Source organism: Stenella coeruleoalba (genome assembly GCF_951394435.1).
Source record: "Stenella coeruleoalba genome assembly, chromosome: 1".
NCBI lineage: Eukaryota > Metazoa > Chordata > Mammalia > Artiodactyla > Delphinidae > Stenella > Stenella coeruleoalba.
Genome location: NC_137169.1, coordinates 80,651,361 through 80,663,409, shown reverse-complemented (window position 1 = coordinate 80,663,409; position 12,049 = coordinate 80,651,361). Strand labels below are relative to the sequence as shown.

The window sequence follows — 12,049 nt, the reverse complement described above, 5'->3', positions numbered from 1 at the left end:
AGGTGACTTACTATTTTTAGATATTCCCAAAATACACACAAGATAGGCAAAATAGACAATAAAATTGAAGCTTCTATTCCATTGACACTTTTAAACAAAGCTCAACAAAGCAGAAGCCACAAAATATTAATACTTTTATATTTAAAATCATTAAAAAATCATACATACCCAACATTAGCTTTGTCTGGAAAGTCCAAAGTTCCTCCATATATAAAATGTATCAAAACATTCATTTCTACATGGCTTATCCTGAAAAATAAAAGAAAACTCAATATACTCAAATCCAGAAATAATTAAGATTTAACTGATAGCAATGATACATTTTATTTTCCCATAAACTTTTAGCCAAGATAAAGTTCTAATCTCATTTTCATCGGATGAATATATTCTTTGAATAACATCCATGAGGTATGCCATTAATTTAAAAATGAAGCATAACTGCAGCTACGGGTTTTTATATGCTATAAAATGTTGTTAGTATATTATAAAATACCTGATTATTTTGGGGGCATCTTCCATGATAGACAAAGTTAGAAAGGGCTTTAGAGGTCATAGTTCAACCTCTGGCTCATTAAGAAATCCTTCTCAGCATCTTTGACAAATGGCCTCTGGTCTTGCTTAAAGCCTGGGATGGACAACTCTACTCACTAGAAAGAGTCTTGTTATGCTGTATAGATTTCTTAATTTGTAATACCTATCCAGTGGCTCTAGCTCTGCCAACATCCTCATTTTACAGATTTAAAAGTAAAGACATGACTTAAGAAGTAGTCTGAAGTGATAATCTTTATGTCCCACTGACTACTAGATCTCAAACTCTAAATTCATGACTTCCTCTCCCAACACCCCAAATTCGGTCTTCTTTCTGTTTTTCTTATTTCGTTCACAGCACTGTTATAGGACTTCTTGCATCTTGTCCCACCCTCTATTCCTCTGTATCAAGGGAGGTTAATTATCTGGTTGGTAGACAGCAACCACTGGCTGTTGATCAAGTGGAACTTGAGATGAGAGGTAATTTGATTCCTTTTCTCCTTTCTTCTCTGCTGAACCAGTGGTAAGAGGTGACGGGGAAGAAGTGCATCCGCTGTCCAGATTCAGACTTTCTCTCAGGTGGGCTGTCTTAGAGTAGACATAGCTAGCAAATCAACTTTGGCTCTTGCGTTAAAGCACATTTTACTGCTTTAACAGTTTTTATCAAAAATCAACGAAATGTTTTCTAACTTCATCTGCTGAGTCTTTTGTCTCATTTTGAGCAGGAAGAAAGTATACTATTTATTGGGGCCCCCTCAAAATTCCAACAGATAGCAAAGATGGAAAGCAGATGCCCCTCTTCCCCATCACCTCTTTTCACGGGTTCAGCACAGAAGAAAGGAGAAAAGAAATCAAATTACCTCTCATCTAGAGTTCGTCCTGACCAATGCCCAATGGTTGTTGGATAATTCACTCGCCTTGGTACCGAGGAATAGAAGGTGGGACAAGATGCAAGAAGTCCTGCAACAGTGCTATGAACCAAACAGGAATAACAAAAAGAAGACTGAACAATAACCTAAATGCCTAAGTCAGAGCTGGAGGTTCATCTCAATTCTCTCCCTCATTATATTCTGTCATTTTATACCTTCAAAATTTTCTTGAATTCAGCCTCTGCTGTCTAATTTCCCCTTTCATTGCCCTGGTTTAGCCTCTCAGTTTCTCTCCTCTGTACTATGATAATGTATCCTCTCGTGTGGGCTTCTTGCCTGAAATTATCTCCTTGCATCCCATTTCCCACCTTGTTATTAGAGTGACTTTGCTAAAATGTAAATCTGATATAGCCCCTGACTTTAAAAACCCTTCAACAATTCTCCAGAGCACCTAGGAAACAAGCCGACATTCTTTAGCTTGGTGTACAATGTTCTTTATCATCTGATTTCTAGTTCTCTCTCTCTAGCAGCTGTTCCAAGATAAGTAAACTGCTGTTTCTTATACCTGAACTACTTATAATTCTTTATACATCCATGCCTTAGCAGATACTGTTCACTCTGCTTAAAATTCTCTCCCTCTCTACTTATTTCATCTTTTAGACACAAGACATGGGGCTCTTTACCTCTGATTGTTTCCTTAATGCTCACAAGGGGGAAAAAAAAAGAAATCACTGAATGTTAAACATAAATAATAACTAACATCAGTTGAGCATTTATTATGATTCAGTCATGAGCTAATAAGCATTTTGAATGCCATTAGCTCATTTAATCATCATAACAACTCAATGGTAGATATTGTTATTAGTCTCATCTTACAGATGAAACAACTGAAATTAAGTAACTTGCCCATGGGGGCAGGTGCTGGAAAAAAAAAAAAGTAAATTGCCCAAGGTCAAATGACTAGTGATGTACTGGATCTTAAATCCAGGCAGATAGCACTGGAATTTTGGAATTTTCAAATTTAAATCCAGACTCCAAAGCCTGGGGTCTTAAGCAGTATAACACACACACACACACACACACACACACACACACACACACACACACACACACACACACACACACACACACACACACACACTTCCCTTATCACATTTATTAAACTGACTTGTAATATCTTTGTTTATGTATTTGTTTCTCCTTCTAAACTGAGTTCTGTGAGGGCAGGATTTGTGTCTAGTAGCAGCAGAATGTCAGCATTGATTCAATATCCCCAGGTTGAGAAGAATTTCCTTTCCCCACATAATACTGGAGCTCCGCAGTGGAAGCAGGGTGGGCACAGTGCTGATAAGACCTTCACAGTTTGTTAAGCATGGTATCTAATGTCTGCTAAAGTAACAAAAGGAGGAAGGCAAGAAGAAAAGAAATGGAGTCCTCAGGGTAGGACTCAGAAAGGTGTCTGCTTTGATTTTATGGCCTTAAATAATATATGCTCAATAAATGTTTAATGAATATTTAATGAATGGCTTATTAGGGTAGTTATAAGCATCTCCCAAACCTTCAGAAGGAATACTGAGTTGAAAACATAAATATTTTTCAATTTACTTAATAAATATTTACTGCCCCCTACTGGTTTCTGCTGATTCAAAATTCCACATCTTTAATACTTAGAAAAAAGTCAAATCTCTAAATATTCTCATTTATATACGTTGATACAACAAGATTTGATCTCAGAATGATTATGCCATATCATCTATAGTTTGTAGCCTAAAACAGTAGCATAATTATTAGATTCCATGCACTTTTCCTCAAAATTTCGAGAGCCATTCTTATCAGTATTAATGAGGACTGACCATTTCTGTTGAAAGAATAGTTTCTTCTAAGACTTGACATATTTAAGCAAAGGATAATAATGACTAAGTAAAAATAAAAGGAGTTTTATTAAAATAAATAGCAAAAGCTAGACATTTGAGCTTATGTATCAATATATATGATAGCTATAAAAACAGCAAGAAACTGTTTTCCTGCTGTCTTGACAGATGTTTTACTAAACTGCATTCTCATTATTGTAAGTCATCTGTATTTTTACTAAAAGTGTTTATAAAGACATGATCAACTGACCTGGAAAAAAAAACCCCCAACAAATTACTGCAATAGCCCACAGTTTAAATGGAAAGATTTAAAGCACTATTCCCATTTAAATGTAATCAGAATAAAATCCTGTAGGAGATGAAAATATAACATATACCCAGAATTAGAAAAAAGAAAAGCCTATGAGAGGACAGAGCTCTAGGATCAGATACAACATGTGCCCAGTTTAAACCTCTGTGCTTTATATGTGCTTCCTAAAGTTTCAGGCTCCTATATATGTGGGCTAAGGTAATGTAGGGTCTCATTCACTCATTCATTTGTTCATATACAGTCAATATTTATTGAATGATAGGCCCTATTTTAGACCTTGAGGATACAAGACGCTTGCGTTCTAGAGAGAGGACATGGCCAATAAATATGTCAACAAATATACAAAGAAGATAATTTTAATAGTGAAAAGTGAAGACAATACAACAGAATAACATAGAAGAGAATAACTAGAGAGTTAGGCTGTAGCTACTTTAGGTGGGGTAGTTTGGGAAAAGCCTATGGGCCAGATCATACAGGTTCTTATAGATTATGGTAAAGATTTGGGTTTAATTCTGATTGTGATGAGAAGGCATTGAAGAATTTTAGTCAGAAAAGAAATATTATCTGACATATTTGAAAAGATCATCCTGAAGGTTCACAGCAAGCCCAGGAATCTCCCAAGGGAGACAAGAAAATCCAAATTTATGCTCTAAAGTCTCAAGCCACCAGTGAAAGACCTCTTTTTATATAAAATGGAAACATGTGGGGTTTCTTTACAGAACTATTGGCTGCGGTTCAATTTCCAGTATAGGATGTGGAAAATTTCCCCCTTCCTCCACCAGGAGAACTTCCTTCCAACTATATCCTTCCCCCTCCAACTCTGGGACATGGATAATAGGATAATAGGATAATTATTATCAAGGATAATAGGACCCCACTATTCCTACTATAATTTATTGAAGGCTGCCCATCTTAAAAATATCATGTGCATTACATCGTTGAACTACCAACTCATTAAAAACATTCGGTTCTTTTCTGTAGGGATTTCAGACAGGATTTCAATTCTAATCTACTGCAGAAAACATCCTACAGATATGCAACAGTGGCACAGTTCCAAAAGCAGTTGCTGACCAAGCACAGCAGGCATTGCTGTCCTGGTACTGTAAATGGCCCTCACTTGAAGGCTTTTCTCTCTAGAAAATGAGAACAATATAATTTAGGGAAAGAAGAAAAAGACAAATATTAATGAGCACTACATACTATGTACCAAGCACTATGCCAGGTTTTTTTCTTTCAACAACCTCAGGAAACTTAAGGAAGGTAAGCAATGTCCCTAAAGTCATGTAACACTTTAGGACTGGATGTAGGACTTCCTATAAGGAAGGACCAAAGTCCATGATCTTTCTACTATACCACACAATCCATGGAAACATCTACCCAGGATTACCATATAAGTTAATGTGAAAAGAGATTTTATTTTGTAGATTACTTTGTTATAATATAAAAATTCCTAAAAGATGTGATTTTTTTTTTTTAAAATAAGTAAAATCCCTAAATCCCCTTTAGCCTTCCTACAGCTTTATACACCATGATGCTAATAACATTTTAGGTGGTAATTTGAGACAGTCAATTTGATATATGATACAGGAGGGGAAAGCAAAACAGATTGTGTGATAATAATAATAATAAAGGATGTAGATAAAACCCAGAATCTGTCAGGAAATTCTCTTTTCATTTTAGCATTAGAAAACCTTGTTACATCAAGCAAAATAAAAGAGTCAAAAAGAAATGTATCCTCATTTCCAACGTGCTAGCATTAGAAGTGAATAAGCTGATTAGGAGTAAGTCTCCACTGCTGAAATAGCAGCTCTGGGTAAGATGATCCAGTAAGGAGTAGAGTCTTGCTTACAACAGAAGTGAAGGGAAAATACTGTAAGAGGAGTGAGCCTGATCATTGCTGGCACTGCTACAACGTACAGCCTACTTATTTGTAATGACAGTTTAAAACAAATTTGGCTACTTCTACTTGGCTTTCCCTTGAACCACTAAAGTTGGTCAGTAGCAGTCAAGCCATATTATAAGAGGAGATTTTTATCCATTACCTCCACTATAATGAAAGAAGGAAAATTATAGGTGGTGAGTAGAGACCAATAGTTATGCCACTACTTCTTTCTTATCTATTGACCTCTTAATAAATAGACTTCTCCTTTAAAAGCCTGTGTGTTTTGAATGTTTAATCGGATCACTCGTGAGTGCTGATTAAAGATTGCCTTTGTTCCTATAGCTAAACTCAGAGGTCATTTTGAGCAATATAGAATAAATAAAAGTAGAGCAGCTCTGGTTGAAGATGTGCCTCTTCCCAAATGGCCTTCCCCTCATATCCCAATCCCATGCCATGTATTCCCTAACATACCTACCAGGAACTTGAGGGTCCTATGGGAAAATCACTGATTTAAACAGTGGAGAAGATCAGTCTGAGATAGCTCAAGAACACACGCCAATGTGAAACTTTTAATTTCTTCAGTAACTGTTGTGGAATGGACTTTGAATTAAGAATCAACAAACGTGTAACTTATATTCAGCATAAGCACTTATTTACCAAGTAACCCCTGGAAGACATTTAATTTATCTGATCTTGTTTTTACTCATCTGTAATATGTGAATATACCCTCTCTCTCAAAGACTGATTCTAAAAATTAAAGGGCACCATAAGTGTGGAAGAATCCTAGAAAATATATGATGTTATTGTAAGGTATTATCACTGCTGAGGACAGAATCTATTTGGAGAGAGGAACAAAGGTATATGTTAATAGGTATCAGATAGTAAAAATTGTCACTAAACATATAAGCAACTAAGATTTCTTCTACGAAATCAGACAAGTGTTCTCTGTAAATTACTTTCCCCTGCTGTCAAGTAAGGTCCAATAATCATACACTTCTTTTGACCTTTATCTCACTACATAGAATCACATGATTTTTAATAAATGCCAAAAAAGTTGCATTCTGAGTCAAACTAGGTTATCTCTTCATTTAAATTTTTATTTAATTCAGTTCTAATGAGAGAAGATTGACAGTTTTAAAAAATGATATCTAAAACATCTGAAACACAGTCCCTGGACACGTTTCCAAAATTACACTAGAGTGATTATCCCTAGGATTGACACACTTAGAGAAATTCTGGCCTCTGCTAGCATTATCCCTCTTCCTATATTCAGCAGATATTTTAAATTCGCCATAAAGGAAGAAGCCTTCTTGGTAGGATATATGTATCTTTCAGGTTGTTTTTCAACAGTGAATGATAAGGTTTCACCAACTGATTCAACTACACATTCCTTTTACCCATAGGCTAATAAACTCTTTGCTTGGTGTACAAAATCTTCCATAATCAGAAACTACCTGGTGATTGCCAGATTGTGATATGTGTATCGAAACTGTGATAGGTAATATAATTAAAACACAACTCTCTAAAACCCTGGTAAGAAAGAAAGGAGGTTTAGGTTCTTCTGCATATGCGTTTCATTTCTATTAAATGAATGAAATATGAAAAAATAAATAAAAACACATAACATATTCTTACAAATGTTTCAATTTTCCATATTTTATAGACTGAGAAATTAAAAATGAGAGGCATTTGGGGATCAATTTTAGTTAGTAAGGAAACCAGACAGCTGTAACCTAGAAGCCTCAAGATTATAGGCCAGTGTAAAAAATAGTGAGAATTTATCAATACTTTCCATGCATCCACTGTTATGGAATCACCATGACCACCATTCCACACCCAACCCTCTAGCCAAGGTTGACCCAGTCGAGGAAACATCAGCAGTGTGAATGATGCAGGGCTGACAGGCTCCCTCAGAACGCCCAGGCAGTTTTCCTACTGACAAAGCCCTCTCCCATATTGTACCCTCCAGATTCTCACAGTGATCATCTGTGACCAAAAAATATTCCATTTCACCGTTTAAGGAAGTAGTTCATCTCTTAATAACTGTCTCAGCAGTTTAAACTGCCACCAACTGTGTAGATTCACCATTGCACTATCATAGGTCAGTGAAATCCACACCTATCCAAATTATTCTTTAAGAAACTACCTATTACAGACTGAATATCTGTGTTCTCCCACCCACTCAGATTCATATATTGAAGCCCTAACTCCTGTGTACCTATATGGAGATGGGGCTTCTAAGGAAATAATTAAGGTTAAATGAGGTAATAAGGGTGGGGCCCTGCCCTGATGTGATAGGATTAGTGTCCTTATAAGAAGAACACCAGAGAGTGAGCTCTCTCCTTCCACCTTCCTTTTACCTCCCTGCCCCCCAGCCCCATGCACTTAAAAAGAACATCACTGGAGCACACAGTGGAAAAGTGCCTATCTACAACCCAAGGACCCAAGGTAAGAGCTCTCACCAGACACCAACCTTGCTGGCATTTTGATCTTGCAGAACTGTGAGAAAACAAATCTTTGCTGTTTAAACCACCCAGTTTGTGGTATCTTGTTATGGTAGTCTGAGAAGACTAACACACTATCTCTATTACTAAATGTTCCCAACTACCTCTCATTTTCAGAAAGTGTACTTTGCTGAATTGTACCACATGAGAAACATTTCATTGAACATACAGGGAAATCAGATTCATGAAAAGTGCTTTGTATTAAAAGCATTATTTATAATCATTTGCAGTCAAGCTGCCTTGTAAAAATTCTGCTTACCCTTGAAGAGTAATGTACTCTTGGGAGCTTTCAGCCCAACAGCCACTCAGCATCGCAGCAAAATAACTAGATCTTGCACTTAAAATGGCTCTAAAGGGAAGAGGGGGAAAAAACACAGGCAAACATTTATGCACAATGCAAAATGTTATTCTTTATGAAACTCTTCATCTTTACCTCTTAAAACATGATAACAATCTATCCGTCTTAACTGTATTCACTGGTAGATTTTAATAATACAAATTATAAGCCTATACTTATACCAAAGAATTTTGATTCCTTGATTAAAACATTAATTCCAATGTCCTTTTCATCTTTTTATTTTTTTTTCTCTCTCTCTCTTTTTTTTTTTTTTTGGCTGCACCATGCACTTGAGGGATCTCAGTTCCCTGACCTGGGACTCAATCTGGGTCACAGCAGTGAGAGCCCAGATTCCTAACCACTAGGCTACCAGGGAACTCCCACTTAATTTTTTCTCTTGAAAGCTCTTAAATTTTAGTAACAATTTCCATGAGTAAGAGAGTAATAAATCATTTACAAATGGAGAAATAAAGACCAAACGATGTCATGTAACATGTTGAGGAAACATTAGTAAGAGACTAGAACTCTAAAGGTCCTGAGCTCCAGTTCAAAACTCACCATAATTATGCTCAAGAATAGCTACTTAGCTATCTCTTAAGTTTGAGAAAATGACAGTAAAGATATTTTCTTTTGAATGTCCATTCTATCTTCCCAGATAGAATGCTAATTCATCCATTCTTTCACTCAACAAATATCTAATGACTTCTATTCTGTGCTAGGCACTATTCTAGGGAATATAACAGTAAATGAGATATAGAGAAAATGTGAATATTCTAGTGGAGGTTGGGAGGGAAAAGTAGAGGGGGAGAGGAATAAGAGAAAGACACTTCTGGCAATGGCTTACTAGGTTGTCACAGACCAACCCTCCTGCTGAATAGCTTGGAAATATATATATATATATATATGTATATATATATATATATATATATATATAAAACATATATATATGTATTATTCTTTTTTTTTTTAAAGAAAGAAAGAAATAATGATTTGAAGTGATCCAAGTATATTTTAGGTTACTTTTTCCATTGAGGCAACTGCCAAATATGAAAGCAAAAGCAATGGTTGAGAGGCTAAGAAGCTAAACATAGCTTCTGACAATCTTCACAGGCTTGGAGGCACACAAATTGGAATTTGGGATCCAGCAATGAGGAGAGACTTTGGTGGATGCCCCAGGATTCCAGTTGGACTCTGAAAGGTCTACACCTTAGGAAGAAGAATGAACAGGAAATAGACAAGCCCTTATTAGAACTGAAGTCCAGCTTTTAATGAGCTCAATTCCTGACTGGATTAAAGTGATCTCCACCTAGCCTAAATGCTTTCCAGAAGCAAAAGGAAATCTTGTCTTCATTAAAATTACATCATCCAGACTATTAAATTATTTCTATAAATTTTCAATAAAATATCCAAAGATAATCAGGCATAATAATGAATAGCTATAAATGAAGGAAAAGAATTTCATTTACACTATTAGCAAACAAGGTCAAGTACACAGGAACAAATATAACAAAAAAGTACAAGACCTCTACATTAAAAGCTATAAAACATTGCTGAGATAATTTACAAAGACCTAAGAGAGAGCTAAACTGTGCTCATGGATTTGAAGACCCAAAACTGTTAACATGTCCATTCTGCCTAAATTAATTTCTAGATTCAATGCAGTCTTGATCAAGCTTTTTTAGTGGTACTGGAACTGGAGGTTTGGAGGGGAAAAAATGAATGTTGACAGTTAACCTCACACCATAACACAAAAATTAACTCAAAGTGGATCAAAACCTAAACATAAAAGCTAATACTATAATATCGCTAGAAAAAACACAGGTGAAAATCTTTGCAACTCTGAGTAGGCAAAGATTTCTTGGGAACCAAAAAGCATGAACCAATTTTTCAAAAAAAACATAAAAAATTAAATTTTAACAAAATTTAAAACTTCAGTCCTTTTAAAGCCACTTTTAAGAAAATGGAACGATGAGCAAAATGTTGGGAAAAAATATTTGCAGAACGTATATCTGCCAAACAACTGAATCCATAATATATAAAGAACTATACAACTCAGTATAAGAACATAAGCAATCCTACTAAAAAATGGGCACACTCACACAAAAAATTATCAGATAAGAGCCAAATTGATTTAAATAGTTTTACTACAAAACTAATGTTTATGGCTCGTTATAAAGAAAAACATCACATCAAGTTTTGAGCATTAGATTAAAATTAGAAAAAGCTATGGTCAGAACAGTACATGATTCATTTTAAGGGGGAAAAAAGGTACATGTCTGTTTCTCAATAGTTAATGTATATTAAAATTTGTAACAAATCACTCCCTTTACGAGTGCTTTAAAAAAAATGGGTAAAAGATTTGAACAGAAACGTCATAAGATATGCAAATGGCCAATAAGCACATAATATGATGCTCAAAATTGCTAGTGATCAGGGTAATGCAAATTAAAACCACAATGTGATACCGCTACACACCTACTAGAGTGGCAAATATTTAAAAGACCGACAACATTAAGTGGTGAGGAAAATATGGAAAAACTGGAACTCTTCACAGCATGTAGGTGGTAGTGTAAAATGGTATAACTTCTTTGGAGAAATGTTTCTCAATTTCATAAAAAGTTAACATACACTTAACATATGACCGAGCAATTCTACTCGTAGGAATTTACCCAACAGAAATGAAAATATATAATCACACAAATACTTGCACAAAAATGTTAATACCAGCTTTATTAATAATAGCTAAACACTGAAAACAACAAATATGTCCAACAGGAGAATGGGTAAATAAATTGTGGTGTATGCATACAATGCAGTATTACTCAGCAATAAAAACTGAATGAAACACTGATATACATAATACCCAAGGATTAAGCCCAAAAACATTATGCTGAGCAAACCAAGCTCAATAACATGTCTGAGTTCATTTATATGAAATTCTAGGACAGGTAAAATAAACTATAATTTAGAAAATACAGCAATAAGAAAACAAACAGCCCAATTAAAAAATGGGCAAAAATATGAACAGAAAACTCACTAAAGAAATACAGATGACAAATAAGCATGTGAAACTCAGTTTTTGCCTGGGGCTAGAGAGAGGGAAGGTACTAATGGTAAATGGGCACAAGGGATTTAGGTGATGAAACTTCTCTGTATCTTGATTGTGGTGGGAGTTACCCAGGTTTATACATTAGTCAAAACTCATTAAATTGGACTTTCAAATGTGTGTATTTGATTGTATATGAATTCTAATTCAATAAATTTAACTTTAAAAAAGGATGAAAATAAAACTTAATATAAGAAAAGTGGCCTTTTATTACAGGCCAAGATGACTTCCTCAGTGAATTCAAATAAATATTTTAAAAACATATAAAATCAATCTTACTCATACACATTAAAAATGAATAAAATAGAAAGAAAATAAAAGAAATGCCTCCCAACTCATTTTATGAAGTCAACGTAAATTTAAGACCTCAACCTGACAAGGACATTATAAAAAATGGAAAGTTATAGGCCAACCTATCTCATAAATATACATAAAAAAAATCTTAAACAAAATATTAGCAAACTGAATCCAGCAATAAACAGAATATATAAAACATCACAACCAAGTTGAAATTATTCCAGGAATGCAGGATTGCTTTAACGTTTCAAAATCAAGCAACATAATTTAGCACATTAACAAAATAAAGGAACAACACAAAAAAAGGATCATACACCATGATCAAGTTGTATTCATTCCAGGGTC

The 12,049-nt window shown here is 35.0% G+C and overlaps 1 protein-coding gene across 2 annotated transcripts in view; it reads right to left on the bottom strand.

Annotated features, from left to right (window-relative positions):
* BTBD8 (BTB domain containing 8) overlaps positions 1-12,049 on the bottom strand; it is a 92,888-nt gene that overhangs the window by 34,688 nt on the left and 46,151 nt on the right. For both annotated transcript variants that reach the window (XM_079944074.1, XM_079944075.1), the window contains exons 5-6: positions 8,224-8,313; positions 169-249 (exon numbers count right to left, since the gene is read on the bottom strand). In XM_079944074.1, the coding sequence (XP_079800200.1) occupies positions 169-249; positions 8,224-8,313 (171 nt within the window). The remainder of the gene's footprint in view (positions 1-168; positions 250-8,223; positions 8,314-12,049) is intronic.